Below are 22,180 nucleotides of genomic sequence, written 5' to 3'. Positions count from 1 at the left end.
TCCTATAAAATTCTATTTATACATGTTTTTTTACTACATAAAAATCAAACCAGAAGTTCATACTTATAACTTATATACCTAGTGAAAATCTAGGAGCTTCCCTTTTTTAAAATTGATAAAACTCTTAATAAGATCAAAATTCAATGTAATTCTAAGTTATGACAATATGCTTAAATATAGGTCCTAATAATATTACTCAAACTTTTCTTATGTTCACGTTTGAATCATGCTGATCATAACATGTTTATTCTTTTAGTTATCCAACATCTAGAAATTCTGTAGAAAATGTGCAGCTTCCTTACAAACATGTTTATCGAAAGCATAGATGCTTGTTGCCTATGGTCACTGTAGTAAAAGGCAGTGTCTTCTTGACATGCAGTCTGCAGTGCTGACACCTGTCCCTCATGCACCTGTATGAGCCCCAGTCCTCATACACTCTACAGGATACCTTAAAGCTTATAGAACTCCAAATTAGCCTTTTAAATTTCCCCCCATAGATCCAACTTGGGTGATTCCTGTTAAAATACATCCAGGGGTGATTTCAGAGATACTGAAGTTACAGATCATTCTTTGGGGAAGAAATAAAATTACCCTGCCATAGAAACCAGTTATGAAATGATTATGATATTATTTGCAAAATATCCTATTTAAAAAGACACATGTAACATAGATTTAAGCATCCATATCAGCTTAATATTGAGATAAGTAAAAATTTCAAATATTTCAGATATGACTTACGGTAGTTTCCTAATTTTTATCCTCATAGCCTACTAAATGATACTTGGCTTAAAGCACATAAATTTCCTACCTGGGCCCAGCTTCCTTCCTCAGATTCTTTCTGTGTTAGCAGCAGGAAATGATTAATAAAGCAGGTAAATATAAGTTAATTTCAAATGAATACAGAAATTCAAATGAATACAGAAATATTTCCTAGCAAAAGCAACGTTTTTATATAAAATATTATCATTACATAAGCATATTTAGAGATTTTTACTACAATGTACAACTATTAATTTCCCAGATCAAGAGGGAATACAGAGCAACAATATAGCTCTGAATTAATTCTAATTTAATTTTAAATATATTGATACATAATGGATTTTCATGATATTGCAAACATTTGACCTGGTCATTCCAAATCTACTTAATTCTTCAGCATATAATTTTCCACATGTAATGTGCTATAATACAAACTTCTGATAATATATAATTACATATATATGATAGAGAAATATTACACAGAATACATTACTGAAGCAAAAAGAGTAACTATATTTTTAATACTTTGTGGTAATCAAATGGATTTCAACAACAGCCAACAAAATAAAACAAAAATCGAGTACAACAAAACTAAACCAAACAATGAAATTAGTATTTGAAATTTTATTTTATCCAACATAAACTTCTAGAAAATCAATGTTCCAAATAGAGATAAAACTGAAAGGACGTTGAATTAAAAAAGAAGTGGCTAAAGTTAAAATATATGATGTGCCCAACTTTGCTACTTCATATGAACAGTGACTATGTATAACATTGTGTTTTAAAAATTGATAAGTAGAGGTCCCAAGAAGTAATTAAAAACTGTGCTTTTGAATAACTGAGATGCTAAAGCGTAAGAAACTACATAATTATTTTTTTAAATGAGGATTCAATCTAAACTTTTCTATAACAAGCTTAATTTGGACTGGTAACATGCTGAGACCTGTTAATGTACCCAATGGCAAGTATTTATTGTTGGCATACTACAAACTTACGATATTTGCTACTTTATGGCAATCCAACACTGTTTCATTTAAATATGTCAAATCAGTGTTGTAAAATAAAATTGCAACAAAAATATTAGTTATCTTTGCATGTCATATAAAGGCAACCTAAAGTAAATTAGTTTTTAAATCCAAATAGCAATAAAATAACTTTTCCTTCAGCTTCAATAAAGCAGTAAAGACTAACCGTTTTTGCTGGAGCTGCAAGATTTTCCATTTCTTCATGGGTCACCCAAACGTTGCCTGAAGGCTAGGGAGGAGCCCAGAGAGAAGCAAGGAATCCAGGAGGCAAGAGAGTAAAGAGAAAGGCAGCACCTCTGTGAGTAACAGCATCTCAGCTGGCCACAGTGCCCCTGCCCTAGTAGCATGCAGGACAGACAGCCTGGGTGTTTGGCTCAGGGCTCCCTTTTTCTTCTACTAATGGGGATTAAATAGACAGAGGCTTGCAGTAAAGCTCATGGGATAGCTTTCAAAGACACTTCTGTGATTATTAATCAGAAAAAGGGAAGTATCAAATTTTGCATTTCAAAGGTATATAATTAAGAGCTCAATTTCTGTAATAATGAAGAACTGATTAGAGAAGAATCCAGTTTTATTGTTTTAAACATGATGGAACATGGTTTGTTGCATTATTATCAAAATTTCATTCACATAATCTTGATTCATCAGTGTCTTTGAATAGAGAAAAAAATGACTGTCAATATAAAGCTGAAAGGGCTTGTCTGGAAATCAGCATCAGCTTTTTCCAGATGATTTTTTTTTTTCTTTTGCAATTCAGGATTCATGTAATTTTTCTGTATGCTTATAAATGAAAAATAAATAAAGTGCTATTTTTATTTAATAAAAGATATTTCAGTCTCACTAAAATTAACTGTCAAATTGCAAAACATATACATTTCCTTATTCTTCAACAGTATCCTATACCATTATAGAAGGAAAAAAAATCCTATTCTACAATGCAAAAAAAAAAAAAAAACAACTATCATATTATGAAGTCCCCTTTGATTTCTAAATAAGTCAACATTTTATATTAGTTCTATTGTGATGGAGAAACCAAACTTGATAATAAAGTGAAATTTTAATAACCTTATGATAAAGAACAAACACCTGGGGAAAGGGTTAATTTCCCCCACTCCCTTGTCAGCTTCTCTACAGGGAGTTCAATTAATCCTTGGTCCTTATCTATTGGATTGTAAAAAGTTGTCTTTAGGAGTCTCATGACTCCCTCATGAAATGTAAACACCCCTGGGTCAGGCTTTAAAGGCCAGAGATTCAACAGGTTTCTGTGAAGAGTCATTTCTTCTTATATTTTGTAATTTTCTGAACCGCTGTTGGAATGTAGCTTCATCACTTAACTGCTAGTATAAATTGTCTTGTCGGTTACATGCTAATTAACTGCAGCCTAAACTATAAACTTGTAGGCTTAATTCTTATAAATAGAATTCTTAGGGAGATAAACTCAAGTCATCTTGAGTGACTGCTGCCTGTGGTAAAGGCTACTTGCAAGTATTTTACTGTCTTTGTTCTACACCTGTGAACTACTTGTTGCAAATTCCTTGTGCATGGTCTTTGGACACATAGGCCAAGAATTCAAACCCACCAATGTTGTAATGGTTAAGAAATGATGTCAAATTTCCTATAAATGTCCCATGTAATTGCAACTCTGGGCCTAGACCTTCAGAGCACTAGCTAGCTCAACTGGGTCCCCTCGAGTAAATATTCTCCAACCTGCCCAGTGGTGCTTGGTCTCTTGCTGACCACAATTTCCATAACATTATATACTGAATAATGAACAATTTCTAATTCAAAGTCCCTATAATAACATATAGAATCAGTACATTATTTATAGTACTGGTTATTGTAAACACTTCGCATCAAATTCTACCATTTATCAGAATCTACCATTTCACTGGGATATCTTTAAGAATACTTCAAGGTTGTCCAAATACTCATGAAATTTACTTTTTATGATTTGACTTGTAACTTGTTTCGGAATGGGTCCAATTTTAAAGAATTGGAAACAGTAAAGTTGATGCCCAACCTCATATAAGTCAGCACTATAGTTCACTGTGTCCTTTTCTACCACTTGCATAATACCATGGCTAACTTTGTTTGTATTATAAATAATTTAATTCAATATAATTTAAAATGTGACCATATATAAACTAAATTGTGAATTTTTTTATATAAATGAAATATCATATAAATGATGTGTGTGTGTGTCTGACAGGCTAAGATATATATAAGATAATATATATTTGGACAACAAAGGGAGTTGGATAATAGAGATTTATAATAAAAAGTAAATCATAATTCTAAATGTTAGATATCACATGTATAAAATTCTCATTCTCTTATTGCTTTAGAATTTGAAGGATAGCCCATTTTTCCCTATAAGCAAAATATGTGCACATTTAGAAAACACATTTTAGAATACAGGAGCCATTTATGTCATTTAAAATCCCTCCCTTCTAAGAGGATTTTGGAATGGTGTTCATTATAAACAGACAGCTGTATAGGCATATATTAAACATCAGATCATTTGGAAGATAATTGTATTTATTGACCTAGGAAGAGTGTACTGTACTAAGAAGACTTCAAACTCATCTGTTACAATCTCTGTACACTTGTTGATCACAGTGCTTTGTCAGAGTGGCTGTAGTTTTGTTCAAAAATGATGAATATTTGAGGGAAAAAAATCATTTAAGCCAGTCCTATTTATACTAGTTTCTGTAACTTCTACTTTACTTCTGTATCCAAACAATAAAAATTTCACTCCTTCCAAAAGAAACTTGTCTAGTATTATCTCATATTGTAATAGAAATTTGTATAGTCTCTCTCAGGTTATTTTAAAGTCTATGTTTGCCAGTTTACCACTGTATTCTGGAACGTGCTGGAAAGTATGTTTTATAATCTGTTATCTTTACTTGAAAAAATGAGTATATATCCAGGGCATTTTACTGAAATGTTGTTGGCAAATGTTGTTGTATGTCAGATGTTCCCATTTGATGTGGGGTTTTACCTGTAAAGAGCATTGTCTGCCTATAATCTAGTAAAGTAACCCACAAGATAGCTAGCTACACAACTCAATAGTTGAGGTTTTAATGAGCTTCTTTTACAAGCAAGTCCACATAAAGTAAGTGAAATATTCAGATTGTGTTCTTTCCACCTTCCTCTGGTTGTATTATGAAAGAGCAGTTTAGAGCCCAGAGTTTCAGAGAAGAATGTCTCTAACAGAATAGCTACAGCAAGGGGCTTTGAGCAACCAAAGACATAAGGTGCCATGGAATCAAAGGTAAAGAAAATACAAACAGTGGGCTGGAAAAGCATAAAGAAGAAACCTCACAGAAACTGCCTGTGGTCCTCTGAGAGCCCTGAGCATCATTTACTCACCGTGGCTGGCAGCCTGTGTTGCAAACCCTCAAATATCTGAACGGGGGAATGCAAAATAGTAGTCATTCTTATGGCTAATATCATCTGAGCCTAACAGATGATTTATAAAAATTCAATTCCTGTTATCAAATTATCATCAGGAGGCTTGAGTTCTAGAATGGGCCCTTTGTATTAACTACCCCGAGACCTTTCTAAACCTCTCTAAATTTCAGATTCTTCATCTCTTAAGTGAAACTAAAAGCACATATTTCATACAAAAAAACATGGAGAACTTTAAATTATAGTATAGTAGGACACAGGACTGGGACTCAGCAAGTGAAATCCCTGGTTGCTCAATTTAAGTAAGCACTCACTTTCAGTGTGATTCAAATGCAAGTTTGGCACAAGACCATTGGAACTTCCTTAAATCTTGTGCTAGCCTAGAGGTGCCTCATCTGCCTCTTTAGTACAGATAGAGTACTTAGAAAGTATTATCAAAGGAGAACTGAGGAGAAAAGTCCTAATTAATATGAAGAATCCAAGTACTTGCCCAATTAAATCATTCTGAAAAAGTTATGACAGAAGAATAAATATTAAAATGAACTTAAGGAACAACTCATGAAAATGAACCACAGGAAAACTCTCTTGCTGTCAGAGATACAGGATCAGTAAATATCAGCTAGATCTCAGAATCATCCTAAATCTTATGGTGTTCCAAGTAACATTTGTTATGACCTAGGTCATTTTTAAGTATTATTTTATACTGTAATTTGTAATTGAATTACAAATTAAAGTAACTTGAAATTTACATTTTATGCTTCAATGTCTAGATTTATATTTCTCCCCCTTTGGATTTTTGCTTCTCATTTTAAGAGCTTTTTTTTCTCATTTATTTAATTTATCTAACTATACCTCATTTTATACTCAGTATTGAGACTTATGAGGCTAGTAAAAATGAAAAGAAGATCAAAGCAGGCTGAAAGAATGCAGTAAGAAAGAAGGAAAACCAGTGCAGAGAAGGAAAGAAGGAGCTCACATTTGGGGTCAAAGGACACATGAGTGTCACCCTAACCGAGTCACTTCTCTATATCTGTTTTCCCCATCTGTAAAAGAGACAAATAAAAGTCCCATTCTCAAAGGGTGAGAACATGAAGCTTGGATGAGTTATTACAAGAAACTCAAAACAGTGGCTGACTTTTAGCCATTGTTATTGATTATTGAAGTTGGTTTTGCTGTAATTCCACTGATTTCTATTGCTGAGACTTTACTAAGCAACTTCCACTGAAGCAAATCCTTGGTTCAATAAATACTTTTTATTTCCCTTATACATTGTGGGACCTAATGCCTGCTTTATCCCTTATGTTTTTGTACAAAACTGTTGAAAAATATGGTTGTCAAAGATCATTCACCTTTGTTTCCAAAACTATTTATTTCCACTGCACTTGCTATTTCCTTTTTGGATTATGTGATTTAAATAAATATTACATTAAAAAAGTATTTTTGCTCACATATAAACAGGAAGTCAAATTATTTGAAAAGACCAGATAAAGGCAAATCTGAAAACACAAAATCAATGAGATACAATTTTATCAAAGTTTGAGGAGGAAAGTATAACTGTCCAGAAGGATTTGCACTCACATATCTCTTTGAGTTATCTAGAAGTTATCACTTAAAAATAAAGAAATAATAACATCATAAAAAGCTGAACTAGGAAAAGGGAAGACTTACTGAATGAGGTCATAGATAGTGTGAAACTCCAGGCATTGGAAACTGCTCTAAGTCCCAGAGGCATCCTCTAAATTTGCAAATGGCTGAGTATCTGAATACTTCTAACTTAAGATGAAAGACTGATTTTTTTTCTTTGTGACATCTCTTTTGATCTGAATTTTAATTAGCTGATTATTTCCATCCCTATTCAATTAGGTAAAAGGTCTTCCTCAGTAATAGTAGTTTAGGAAAAAGAAAAAGAAAGCTGGAAGATTAGGGCTGGCCCAAGGAAATAATAAAGGTGACCTTCAGACTTTCCTTGTGGGGTCCAGTTCATTTCATGTAGACAGGAAAGGAGGCAGAATCAGACTGAAGCTCTAGTCAGCTAATAACAAAACAAAACAGAAAGCCCTAACACACACACACACACACACACACACCTATCCTAGATAGACACTCCTGACTAAAACACGGGAACCTAAAGATACAAACATGTTTCCATGATTCGAACTAATATAAGTGTTCTTAGAGATATGACAACATTTCTTTTAAAACACAAATTGTATTTTCTACATATAAATCCTATCATAATTTTAGGTAATATCTAAGACGTCAATCTTTGTTTTATGAATTAGGTGTGTGTGTGTGTGTGTGTGTGTGTGTGTGTGTGTGTGTGTGTGGTACTAGGGTTTGAACCCAGGGCCTTGCACATGCTAGGTAAGCACTCTACATTGAGCAACATAACCAGCCTCTCTTTATTTTATTTTGAAACAGAGTTGCCCAGGTTGAGGAAGCTGGCCTCAAACTTGCCATCCTCCTACCTCAGCCTCCCAGGTATCTGAGAATTCAGGCATATGTCTTTATGCCTGGTTAAATTAGATATAACTAACTAATTAATTAATTAATTTTAGTTAGGTATATATGACAGCAGAATGCATTTTGATTCATTGTACACAATTGCAGCACAACTTTTCATTTCTGGTTGTACATGATTTAGCATCACACCATATGTGCAGTCATACATGTACCTAGGGGAATAATGTCCATTTCATTTCACCATCTTGATGTCCCCTTCCCATCTCTCCCTCCCCTTTGCCCCATCAAAATTCTTTTATTTTCCCCATGGCCTTCACCCCCATTATGGACCAGCATCCACTTATCAGAGAGAATTTGGCCTTTGGTTTTTTGGGATTGGCTTACTTCACTTAGTATGATATTCTCCAACTCCATTTACCTAAAAATGCCATAATTTTATTCTCTTTTAATGCTGAGTAATATTTCATTATGTATATATATATATATACATAATGAAATATTATATCACAGTTTCTTTATCCATTCATCTATTGAAGGGCTCCACAATTTAGTGCATTGTGCTGCTATAAGCATTGATGTGGATGTGTACCTGTAGTATGCTGTTTTTAAGTCCTTTGAGTATCAACCAAGGAGTGGGATAGCTGGGTCAAATGGTGGTTTCATTCAAAGTTTTCTAAGGAATCTCCTTACTGCTTTCCAGATTGGTTGCATCAATTTGCAGTCCCACCAGAAATGTATGCGTGTGCCTTTCTCCCACATCCTCATCAACAGACTACAATTTTATGTAAACCTTTTGTTTCATGAAGCAAAACTTATTTGTAATATATGGGAAATGAGTAAATTTTTCATGTAAATGGGGTAAAAGAATAATTTAGTATATAATTTTTAAAACTTGAGATACAACTTGTCTCATGTATCTTGCATCAATAGTTGGCAGATGGCACATATCCCCTGTAAATAAAGAACTTTTATAATTAATAAAAAGATAAATATTCCTATAATTCTAAGGAAAAACTGAAAAGGTTGGGAATAGACAATCCGTGTGTGTACTAGATCAAACAAAACATTTTAAAAATTCAACTTTTCTAGTATTTTTTAAAAACTTTATTTGTTTGTTTATTTATTTATTTAATGTGTTGCTGAGGATGGAACCCAGTGCCTTCCATGTGCTGGGCAAGTACACTCTACCATTGAGCAACAACCTCAGCCCTGTTAATAGTAATTTTAACTGAAGCTGACAAAAAGAGGGAAAATGGTAACACAAAGCAATTTGGAAATTAAATTTATAAGTGTTAAGAATATAAATGCTCTATATACAAATATTGCTATGCAAATAAACATAGGTCATGAAATAATATGTTACACGTACAGATTTTACACATAATGAAAATTATTATACAAGAAAAATATCAATAGTGTCTCCATAAAGATATACAGAAATTAAAAATTATATTGCAATTTAATATTTAATGAAATGAGGAATATAATCATATTCTGTTACTAAATGTCAAAAGAGAAGGATTCAATAATGTGCTATGTTAAATAACAAACATTTATACTATTATTGCTGGGGGATGAATCAAGAAGAGAGAACTTTAAAATGGTTTCCATAAATAAACAATGGTAACTCAGGAGAGGAGCCAAATCCAGACTCTGCAAGTTCAGCAGAGACTTTTCAGAGGCATTATATGATACCTCTGGATGGATGAATTGTGGGGTGTCTCGTGATTCTGGTGGGAAGAAAGTTCCAGGCTGAGCAATTGCAGAAAAAGCTATTGCAAAGGCTCATAAGTGGTACAGAAATTTAAGACACTGAAAGTAATTCTGCATTGTTGGAATCTGCATCTGAGGAAAAAAGCCTTTGAGGTGGACTGAGGTGAGATCCAGAAGAGTTTCATAAGCTCTCTCCACTTCTCCCGTTCTGTAAACAATTGAGTGTAGTCTTATCATTAATATTTTGTAGTTAAAACTGTCTCTGTTAAACATTTTTAGAAAAATAGTGCTTATTTGTTCCATTAAGGAATGAATCCTGTTGTTAAATAAAAATAATAAAAGTATATCTAATTTTTTAATCTAGAATTTGGGACTTTGCTGTAATTTATGCAGAATTTGAAGGCTTTTTTTTTAACACGTGATCTTCAGAAGAGAGTGTTGAAATAAACCAGTTGTGATGCTTTTCTCAGCTAAAATTAGTCAGGAAATTCATCAGATCTGAAATTGTTTACAACAATTTAATGGCCTTTTCAGTTTTCATTTTAGGTGTATTATGAATTTATGAGTATTGCTCAAGCAGTACTCTAGCTACAGTAAAGAGCTATTATCTTCATTTAAAAATAATATTATAGTTAAGAGTTTTTATGATGAAGTATATATATTTAGTTTATTTATAGAATATATGTATGTATATATCCATACACATATATGTTTGTGTGTGTATGTGTGTGTGTATATATATATATATATATATATATATATATATATATATATATATCCTACATGGTATTTAGAAAGACATTAAAATGGAATTATGCAAAATAGATGTAAGTCTTTTAAATTTGACCTTGAATTTATGTCATTAGAATCTAAAATATTGGAAAGAAAAATAGTATAAATATGATAGAGATGAAGCAAATTCTTTAAATTTGTTTAAGACTATATATAAAAAAGTTATCTTCAGGTTAATTTTGTGCCTGAGAACTGCAATAAAATATCACTTTTCTGACTTTTACCCTCTTCCAAATTTATCTTATTCTTCTATATGTTATTATGTTGTATAAGACCTGGTAGAATGAAACAGACATTACTTCCCTATGTTCATATATGAATACATGACCAGTGTAACTCCACATCCCGTAGAACCACAAGAAGGGGAACTTATATTTCATGTATGTATGTCAAAATATACTCTACTGTCATGTATACCTAAAACGAACAAATTAAAAAAAGAAAAAAAGGGATTGTAGAATCTTGTTAACATCAGAAACCATATCCTTTATCAACAAAATATGTAATTCAGGAATGAAATAAAGAAAGAAGGAAGTATTATTTTTGAGTTTCTCTTTGTGTTCAAAGTTCTCATCATTGATGCCTGCTTCTTTTGTTAATTTACCTAATGTTTAGGGACAAATTATAAAAAGGATTGGTGATTTATACATTACAAGTAAGCAGATTTTGAAGGGAAGCATTCTACTTGGTATTTACAAATCATCAATCCTCATATAGTTTCATCATAATGAAATTGCTTAAAAGTTAGTAGTTAGTATTGCATTTTCAGAAAGCACTAATGCTGATAGCTCCATCTCCTAAGATTCTGGATTATATTTTTTAAAAATAAAGGAATAATAAAGAAAAGAAAACCCTGTAGAACAGTACACTCAGGATCTTGATGCTCAGTAGCAAAATCTAAACTCTAGTCTAAATGCTAGCTCAGAAGTCTGTTCTGGTTGCAGCCTTCAAGTCTGATATGAATCACAGCTCCTCAATTGAAAACCTATTAAAAGTAGCAGCAAGGTTAATGAAGAGCAAGCTAAATCTCTGTAGAAATAATTCATGCTGACATTGAAATGTGTGCTGTCACATTTTGCTCTGTGGACTTAGACATGCTGCTATTTGCCCAGCACTGGGGAAGGGTAGAGCATAAATTGACTCACAGTTCGCGATGTTGGAGGAGCTGAAGGACTTGTTAGGGAAACCATCTCCTGGATTGCTAATCGGAGCTTTAAGCGATGCAGAGGATTGCTGATTCCAATTTCTCTCTGAATCTCAGTGTCTGATAAAGCAGACATGATGGCACCACTCTTCACGTTGGCTCGGCAAGCTGCCACATACCAGGCAGGCATTCCCAACCAGAGCTGTTGGATAAGATAAAACACAATCAGGTTGTAAAAATAACAATAATTAACCTTTTAGTGTCTTTTATATTCCAGGGATTATTCTAAGTACCTTACAGATATGAACTCATTTATTGCTCATACCCCATGAAATAAAGGCTATTATTCTCCCTGGAGGAGATAGGTGCACAGAGACATTAAGTGATTTGTTCAAAAACACCAGTGAGGTAGTAATGGAACCAGGATTTGAAATTGTGGTGTTTTCATATATAAAAGTGAAATCTGCATCAAATCCCCTCTTATGTATAAGGGCAAGAAGAAGAGCTATAAGTTGAATTTAGCAATGGGTTCAATCCATTTTTGTTTAATGTGACTTCAATTTATAATTTTCCTTTGAAATTCTGAGTTTGGAGAAATTTTGTTACAGAATGAGACAGTTTTACCATCTCGAGCCTTGTGATTCCAAACAAACCATGCAGGGTAGCTAAATCATCTTTCCACCTACCTATGAATACCTGACCCACAGAAGCCCTGAAGTAATGAATGCCATGTTTTGGTATAATTTGTTACTCAGTAGTTGATAACTATAAAATCTATGATATTAAAAAACTATGTAAGGCGGTGGTGGGGGGAGTTCAGAAACTAAAAGCCAAATCTCTGAAGCAGTATAGCTGGGGCTGTGACTGAAATAAGAAAAAGGATAGAGAGAATTTAAGCACAATGACTATATAGTTGATCCTGCAAATTTGTCCTGCAAACTTGACCTTACTGTGACAGATACATTACTGATGATGGGAGATAGGACTGATTTCTTACTTTATAAATTCAAACTAATTTTATAAACTTTGTAAATTTATAATTCTGTATTTTAATACAAAAAATGAACATCTAAATACACTTTCACTAGACCCTAATGATTCTGTACTCCTCTTCTAAGATCTCCACACTGGTTAATGTTGTCCAAATGCTTGTCTATGCATTGATACCAATGTTCTTTGTGATGGCACTTTAAAGAGTTTTTGATGTTAGTAAATGGTTTGCAAAGCTTCAGACTCCCTCCTATACAACATTCTTTAGAGACTCTGAACTCCAGGAAGTGGAAGGTGAACATTAAGAGCTCTCATTCATTGGAGCACCAGCTGATTCATCTTTCTTATTCCACTTTATAATTTGAGTCACATTAGGAATCACATTATGAGCAATTTCTGTATGCTCAGGATAGGTTTAATTAGCACCAACTGCACTGCCTGTCATTTCCTAGCACCTTAATGCCAGTAAATCTGTTTTTTTATTCTGAAGGATTTGCTCATCACTTGCCAAAATAGCAGCGAACTCTGTCAAACTGCAGCTCATTTTATTGAAGTGAAATCTGAACAAAGAACTCTTATCACTTTTCAGGTGTGATGTCTTAAGCATTCTGTCTTGTAATTGATTTTTAAAATACAGTAATTTTAAAGACATGTTTGGAAGAAGCAGTTCTGATGTCTAATATGCTAAAATTTCCCTGACATGGCAGAATAAAATAAAAGAAACAGACTTGTTTCAGTTGAGTCTAAGAAAAAATGCAAAGTATGATTTTATACCTATACTAATCTACTTTTTTAAACCAAAGTGAGTTTTGATTTTTTCATCATTGATTAATTATATATGGATATATGATGATGAGGTATGTGACTTTATAACCCCAAGCCATTTAAAACAATGTGTGTTATTGCCTTTATTAGGCAAGAAAACCATAGATTCTGCTTTCCCCCTCTATTAACATCTTCTAGTGTTGCTAGCAGCAGCCCACACTAGGGAACTAAATGGAAATGACAGTGACCACCACTCATACATAACATAAAGGGGCCCTCTGCGGTCTAATAAATATTCCCCTCCCTGTCAGTGTCTGTGTCTCCTGCTCTCCACCCCAGTCATACATTGTTTTTCCAGAACATTATATTCTGGGAAAATGCTGAATGTGGTTCTTATTTAATTAACTTGAACTAAACTTAATTAATTAACTTTGTTTATTAATAAGTTGAGTGAACATGAATTAAACTGATTTTTTCTTCATTTTCGACACAGTAGGGAACTAAGACATATGTCTTCTCCTTAATGCCAAGCGTCTAAACCTCGCTGATCCTTAGACCTGTAAGAACCACGTTCAAGAATTAAAAAGTGAAGGTTCAGCTCCCTTATGATTGGGTGGACTTCATATCTTAGATAACAGAAGATAGCTCTTCTCTGCTAATGTGGACTAGTAGATTGGAACAGGTACTTTCTTACAACAATTGAAAGATGGATCAATAATTATTTCTTCTGCTCTAGACCTTTCCTTTTACCCCACTGCATGCTTTGTTCTGCTATAATCACAGGAAAGTGTCAGAGTGAAATCCTAGTGCTCCCAGGTCCCCCAGATAAGGCAAATAATTCCTCTATGAGCAATTCTAGTCCATTGTTAAGCTAGGATCCAGAAATGACAAAATCATGGAATTTGCAGGGAAATGGATGGCACTAGAGCAGATTATGCTAAGTGAAGCTAGCCAATCCCTAAAAAAAACAAATGCCAAATATCATCTTTGATATAAGGAGAGCAACTAAGAACAGAATAGGGAGGAAAAGCATGAGAAGAAGATCACCATTAAACAGGGACGAGAGGGGGGAGGGAAAGAGAGAGAGAAAGGAAATTGCATGGTAAAGGAAGGAGACCCTCATTGTTATACAAAAATTACATATAAGAAGAAGTGAGGGGAAAGGGAAAAAAACAAGAGAGAGAAATGAATTACAGTAGATGGGGTAGAGAGAGAAGATGGGAGGGGACGGGAGGGGAGGAGAGGGGGGATAGTAGAGGATAGGAAGGGCAGCAGAATACAACAGACACTAGTATGGCAGTAGGTAAAAAAGTGGATGTGCAACCTATGTGAATCTGCAATATGTATACGGGGTAAAAATGGGAGTTCATAATCTGCTTGAATCAAATGTATGAAATATGATATGTCAAGAGCTTTGTAATGTTTTGAACAACTAATAATAATAAAAAATAATAAAAAAATTAAAAAAATAAAAAACCCAGAAACCTATCTTTACCTATCTCTAAAAACTATTAATGAGTAGTGATTGACTTAGGAACTTCTAGTTTGATTTTCTCACCTCTAGCCAAGCGACCACAGTGGGTCCATCCCACTGGGCAAAAGGCAATCCTTTCCTCCGAGCTTCTTCAAGAAGTTCATGCCTAAAGTACACAGCAAAGATCATTTGTCAGTAATATGGAAAAAAAGATGTTCGTGGTTATTTTTAATGTCACTATTTTGAAATAACCAATGATCCTTTATAACTTTTAATGAGATGGCACGGAATAAACAAAATTCTTCTTCCTTTGAGTAATATAAGCAGACCACACATTGATTTTATTAGGGATGACATGTTGATATCTAAAACTGATCTTCTCTAACATTTATTCACTAAATTTGAATGTTATGTGCTAATGAACTAAGAATCTGAATTATACTATCAGCAATGATCTTATCCCTTTAGTATGAGTCACATAATCATATTCAATCATATATTATGAGATCTAAATCTGTCTTATTTCATCTGCCCTTCTCTCTTCTCATTACCATTTCAATGGCAGAGAACATATTTGGTTACAGAAATAAAAAATGAATTTGGTCATTTTGGCCCCATTTTTCATGGGGTACTTGATTTCAGTCTAACCTCTGGGCTCATGAGTAACTTAGAAGTTAGTTCTTTGGATTGTAAGACTACATTTCAATTGTTTTTGAAGATTTGAACAATATTATTAATGAACTTGTTCTATTGACTATATAACAACAGCTTCCCCAACAGTTAGGCAATGTACATTTTGAATACAACATAGATCATTTAGAAAAATGGAATATGTATTTGGTCACAAGTGAAATATCCATAAAAAGGTAAACCAGGCAAAGAAGACAACCAAGAGCACAGAGGCTATGACACTCAGGAAAGTATGAAGCTTTTTAAGGAAAAAACAAAGGACTATAAAACGAAACCATTCTACTGTCTGTGGCCTCCAGTTTGCAACTTCTAAGGGTCTGCTCTGCTCTGAAGTCATCCAAGCCCAAGCGTGTGCTACTGCCACCTGTCCATCTTGTTGCTCACTCTCTGACCTCTTGGCCACTCATAGATAGCTGAAAACCATATCTCATTTCATAAGAACTCCAACCCAAGTTGATTTCCATTACTAAAAAGCAAAGTATAAAATTCAACAGTATATGTATTTTCATTTATACTCACTGCTGCTTTTAAAGAAAGTAAAATACTTCAATGAATATAAATGGTTGTTTTTGATATCAAGATAATGTAAAGAGCCCCAACAAATGCATCTGCAAGTCCACTGTCCCTACCACTGAGAATTTAGAGCTGATGTACACTTACTAAATCAACTTAAGATCATTCCTTATTGAGACAGCAGGAATGTGTTTCCATTGAAATTAAAAGTGCTGTATATCTGGCCAGGAAAATATTTAGAAATACATTCTCTGTATCTTTATATGCCATAATCCTAGACTCAAATGATGGTATGATACTTACTTTATTTTGAATGTATGTCTTTCATGCTTTGAAATATATCACAGATAGTATACATGAACTCTCAGATACAGTATTTATTTCCTACTATTTATTAATTTTTAGGATAAATTATATTCATATAATATATAGTAAAAATTACTTCCAACACCAGAACTTCATGTGTTTGTAATAGAGGCAGCCAACAAAACTGCATAGAAATGTAGCAAGGGGCAAAGCAAAACTTGCAGCTTTAGTGGCTGAAGAGAGACATAAATTAACTGGTGTTTCATATGAGTAAATGGCATCAGTAAGTTCTGTGTATAAGCTATCCAGCACTCTGGTACCCTGAATCTGAAGTACAGGCATCCCTTTAGTTGGTTTCTCTACCATCACCAGTTCCTTTGGGCATCCCAGTTACATTCCTTCTTTGAAAATCAGTTTTGAATAGTTTAGTTTCACTGTGGTAGATATATTTATAGAATTGGATTGAAGGATCAAAGTATAAACAAGCAGGTGCTCAACTCACTGTTGTGAGCTAAGACTTGAGCTCAGGTTGAAAAATAGAGCAGAAGACCCTGTTTTGGAGCCAGCAGTTAATTGACTCAAGATCTCCTGTTAGATCAACAAACATGAAACTGTTTAAAAACATACAGCATACAAATATTTGCTTAAACTCAGGGATGCACATTCTGATTATGGAATTTTGGTTGTTATTAATCGTTATCTTCTTTAACAATAATGCAAACAATTGGTGAAGGCTAACTTTGAAAGGCAAGTAGGACTGATATGCAGATAGCACTATGAGCAGGATAAGCAGTAATGGTGAAGGTGCAGAGAGAGAACTTAACATGGTCTATGTGCAAGAAAAATTTAGAATAGTCTTTCCACAGAGTCTGAGCATGTTGTTAGAGTTGTAACATTATACTCAATAGGTAACAGAATAGATCTAGTTATAATAGATACATGCTAATAAATGGGAAGAAACAAAGATACAGTTACAATGTTCTTATTAGTTTAGTGAGAAAGTAAGTAAGTAAACACACACTAATAATCAAGGAACATTTTCATACCGGAACTATGTAAGTTGTACAAAAATCATCTTTAAATGTTAAACCCCTTTAATTTTGAAACTTCTGACCAGTTCCCTAAAACAAAAACAAAAACAAACAAAAAACTACCATAAAAGCCAGAGTGAACCTATTAAAACTTAAATCTAATCATATAACGTCACTGCTCATAACTCTCCAATAACTCCTTGTCTCACTGAGTGGGTTCCACTCCACTCTCCATATCTCACCTGAATTAACTCTCTTCTTATAGTTCTCTGGAAACACAGAGGTCTCTTTCTGTCTCAGGAATTTTGCACTTGCTGTCAATTCCATTTGGAAGATTCTTTCTATCTACATGTGACTCACTTCTTCACCTATTTTAACTAGACTCAAGTGTCACTTCCTCTCTGTCTCCTTTCCTATATCCTCTGACCACCTAAAGGTATTTCTTGTTCCCTTCTATGTTTAATTTTTCTCCATGCATTTACTTTCTAACAGTATATCATTTACTCTTCAGTCTATGATCTGCCAATAGGATACAAGCTCAAGAAAGACAAATGCTTTTATATATTTTGTTCAGAGATGAGTTTGAAGTTTGGAACAGTCAGGCATAGAAGAAGAACTCAGAAAATAGTGCTAAATGTTGACCAATATACCAGGCCATATTTATATTTATGTGCATCCTGTTTTAATAAATTGTGTTCCATAATGTTTTATTTTTGCTTATGAATATTTTCATACTTCAGACATCTTTTGCTATTTTATCTTACAACATTCAAATTTTTATGTTTTAAGTAATGAAAGATTTTCTTCTGCCCTACCTCCCTTTGAAATGTTTATTTTTTTTCTTTCTCAGACTAGCCCTGATTATAGTTGATCCCAGGTGTCTGATGATCACTGATGGGGTTCTGGTTAAGAGGCAGCCCAAAAGTGATTACATATTATTTTAATTAATCTATTATTTTAATGAGATGATTGGGAAATTATTGAGCAATCTGGCTCTTGAGAAAGTTGTTTGGTTTAAATCACAACTCTCACAACACAATAGCTATAGTGATATAACTGAAAGAAATATGGTAAGGGAGCCCCAAGTCCAATGGATTCTGCCCTTTTGGCCCCAACTGTTAGATCTGACTCTAAGCAGAAGCCTTAATATGATACACCCCAGATCAGGAAGAAACAGACGAGCCCAAAAGTGGATGGCTGGGCTATATCCAGGACTGGGTATTACAGGAGAGTAACTCCAGACTTACTTGTCCTTAACCCAAGGGAAGTATCACTCATGTAAAGAAAGATGTGGACATGCTGGCTTTGGAGAGAAGTAATTTTAGAAAAATAAAGCAATGTGGGCAATGTTGTAAGAAATCACTGAGTCTAATATTTAATCTTCTACCAGATTATTAAGGATAATATTGACTGTATGGGGCTTAGTTGTTGCTATCAGAAAAATAGTGCTCTAAACTATTTAGGAAATATTAAATAAAAAGCTGATTTGTTGCAGACAAGGATTTTAGATATACTGGTATTCTTGGTTTGATCAGTCCATGTGTGAGAAGGTATTTAGTCTGGAATACATTTTCTTTATAGCTGATATTCAACCTTTTAAAGGCCAAGAGGCATTTTTTAGAGTGAGGCTATGATCAGTTCTCCTATTACATTTTTTAATATTTATTTTTGATTGTAGTTGGACACAATACCTTTATTTTATTTATTTATTTGTATGTGGTGCTGAGGATCAAACCCAGGGCCTCACACATGCTTGGCAAGCTCTCTACCACTGAGCCATAACCCAGCCCTCCTATTCCAAATTTGATTTAGAAAACTATCTTTCTATTTAGAACTGAAGAAACACTTTTTCTTTCCTAAGATAAATGTTCCAACATTTTTTCTCAAAGGATACTTATACATCATTGTAGTTGTGAGCTTGAATTTCAGCTTTAAAATTTAGACTAGATTTTTTTCCTTCTATGTTTTCTTTCTTTTATTAATTGTTTTTTAATTTATATATGACAGTGGAATGCATTATAATTCTTATTACACATATAGAGCACAAAAATTTTTCATATCTCTGGTTGTATACAAAGTATATTAATACCAATGTACTTTGGAAAATAATGTCTATCACATTCCACCATCATTTCTAACCCCATATTCCTTCCCTTCCCCTCCCACCCCTCTGCCCTATCTAGAGTTTGTTTATTCCTCCCATGCTCCCCCTCCCTACTCCACTATGAATCACCCTCCTTATATCAGAGAAAACATTTGGCATTTGTTTTTTGGGGATTGGCTAACTTCACTTAGCATGATCTCATCTAACTCCATCTATTTACCTGAAAATGTGTGAACCCTCACATATCAGATAGAGCACTAAAAAACTCAAAAGCTAAACACTAAAAAAGGAAATAACCCAATGAATGAATGGGCCAAGGACCTGAACAGACACTTCTCAGAAGATAATATATAATCAATCAACAAATATATGAAAAAAGTGTTCATCATCTCTAGCAATTAGAGAAATGCAAATCAAAACTACTCTAAGATTTCATCTCACTCCAGTCAGAATGGCAGCTATTATGCATACAAACAACAATTACTGTTGGCGAGGATGTAGAGGAAAAGTTACACTCATAAAATGCTGGTGGAGCTGCAAATTGGTGCAGCCAATATGGAAAGCAGTATGGAGATTTCTCAGAAAATTGGGAATGGAATCATCATTTGACTCAGCTATCCCTTTCCTTGGTCTATACCCAAAGGACTTAAAAACAGCATACTACAGGGACACAGCCACATCCATGTTTATAGCAGCACAATTCACAATAGCTAAGCTGCAGAACCCACCTAGATGCCCTTCAATAGATGAATGGATAAAAAAGTGGCATATATACACAATAGAATATTACTCAGTAATAAAAGAGAATAAAATCATGGCATTTGCAATAAATAGACTAGATTTTCAAGAACATCAGTAGCATTTCCTTTGAGAGAAAGTGACAGCACAAAATTATTATTACCTGTGTGAAAACTCAAGAGAGATGGACTTATTATAAGGGAGATTATTTTGAATATGTAAAACTTAGTCACTTTGTATTTTCAAGAAACATATTCTCTGTTTTCTCTGATAAGTGGACTAAGCCATAATGGGGGGGGATGTTATGGGATGAGTTGAGGAACTTTGGAGGGGGCAAAGGGTGGGGAGGGGCAAATGGTAGGAAAGATGGTGGAATGTGATGGACATTATTACTCTAGGTACATGTATGATTGCCCAAATGGTGTGACTCTATTTCATGTATTACCAGAGAAGTAAAAAATCCTGATATTGGGATTGAATCCAGGGTCTAGAACATGCTAGAAAGTGCTCACCACTGAGCTATACTCCTGATCTTATTTTATTTCATTTTTGAGACAGGGCCCTACTAAATTGCCCACATCTGCCTGGAACTTGCAATCCTCCTGCCTCAGCCTCCCAATTAACTGGGATTACAATTGTGCATCATCACACTGGGCTCAGATTTTATGTACCTCTTTAATTATTTCAGTTGTGACCTAATTAGTGTAGCAGGGGGAAACATAATTTGCAATTATGTTTCTGCAATACTAAACATTGAACAACATCTTCATACCCCCTTCTCTTGTGTCCCAATCTAACTTTGTCTTGACTTTTAAGATTCAAGAAACCTACTTCCATTTTATTTTTCTTTCCTTTGGTGTTGGGGTCAAACCCAGGGTCTCATGCATGCTAAGCATGCACTTTACCACTGAACTATACCCTCAGCCACAATCTGCTTCCTTTCTGAAGTCATTATAATCTTTCACCAAACCCGATAACAATTTCCTTTCATAGTTTTTCTGGTGCTGAGCAATCCTCTCTACTGTGTCTCAACATTTTATATTAATTTGATTGTTTATACATTGTTCTCCCCTATTCTGTGAATTTGGTAGCAGTGATGTTGTATGCCCTGTGACTAACCATGTTATCTGGACAGTCATTCCTTGATTTTTATAGACCACCTATTGGCCATATTTTGCCAATAAATAAAACTGAGAATCTGGTTTAAAATATGCATTCTGGTAAGGAAGAAAGATTTGTGTAAATACACATATAAATAAATAATAAAAAACAATAATAATCTAGGCCACTGAGATGTACTCTGTAGAACACAGTAAAGCAGTGAGGGACCAGGAGTACCATCTTGTCTGGGAAGGTCCCTTTGAAGAAGCAATATTTAAGTTGACATTTATATATATATGGGAAAGAGGCTAGCAGTGAGGGTCTTGTAGAAAAATGTCTCCAGCAGAAGAAAACCAGGTTTATTTTCAGTGAAAGGAATGGAAACAGATGTGTGAGCAACAGAAATCAGGCAGGCAAGGCCAATGTGGCTGGAGTGTCCTGGAGCATGGGAGAGTTGGGATTGAGCGAAAAGAAATGGAGAGACAAGCAAGAGTAATGCAAGATCGTGTTGGGCCTGGAGGCTGTACCGAGGAGCTTATCCCACTAGAAATTTCAGGCATGGCAACAGAATATGATTTATATATTAGAAAGATCTCTTTGGCTGCTTAATACAGAGAGACTTGAGACAAAGGTGGTAGTTATGGATTCAGTTAGGAGGCTGTTGCCATAGCCAAATAAAAGATGATGGTAATTTGCCCTTGGATTATGTCTGTAGACATGGTGAGAAGTGGTCAGGATAGAGATTCAGACACATGGTGTATATTCAGTAAATTGTAACTGAATGAACACATACTAAATTTGTTTCTCATTGTCTATATTATCCTTATTATTATATTGGTTATTTACTTACTTTTGTAAGGTTGAATTTTCTCATATTTGAAGATGATTATAAATTAATCTCAATGCAAGTATGAAAATTAAATAATTCTGAGAAAAACACCTAGCAGACAATACTTATGCAATGGATGCTAATTTTCTGGGCCCATCTTTTCTTATTTTTCCCAACACAACTCATTTTATGTGCCACCATCAGATTAATCTCTTAGAAAACATCTATTAACTTACCATGCAGCTCAAATTTCTGTAGTAAATTTTTACTGACTAGAGAAAGAATGGTTTCATGATCATTCCTGGTGGGCCTCTAAACTACATTTCCAGATG

General features: G+C 34.1%; 1 protein-coding gene across 35 annotated transcripts in view; it reads right to left on the bottom strand.

Annotated features, from left to right (window-relative positions):
• The window catches only part of Ppfia2 (PPFI scaffold protein A2), a 440,250-nt gene that overhangs the window by 17,908 nt on the left and 400,162 nt on the right, over positions 1-22,180 (bottom strand). For all 35 annotated transcript variants that reach the window (XM_078053063.1, XM_078053070.1, XM_078053068.1 and 32 more), the window contains 4 exons: positions 14,621-14,702; positions 11,309-11,509; positions 1,951-2,013; positions 809-838 (listed from right to left, as the gene is read on the bottom strand). In XM_078053063.1, the coding sequence (XP_077909189.1) occupies positions 809-838; positions 1,951-2,013; positions 11,309-11,509; positions 14,621-14,702 (376 nt within the window). The remainder of the gene's footprint in view (positions 1-808; positions 839-1,950; positions 2,014-11,308; positions 11,510-14,620; positions 14,703-22,180) is intronic.

The sequence above is a fragment of the Ictidomys tridecemlineatus genome, chromosome 6 (assembly GCF_052094955.1).
Source record: "Ictidomys tridecemlineatus isolate mIctTri1 chromosome 6, mIctTri1.hap1, whole genome shotgun sequence".
Lineage (NCBI taxonomy): Eukaryota > Metazoa > Chordata > Mammalia > Rodentia > Sciuridae > Ictidomys > Ictidomys tridecemlineatus.
Note: the sequence above shows the minus strand (reverse complement) of the source record. Positions and strands in the feature narration are given on the sequence as shown.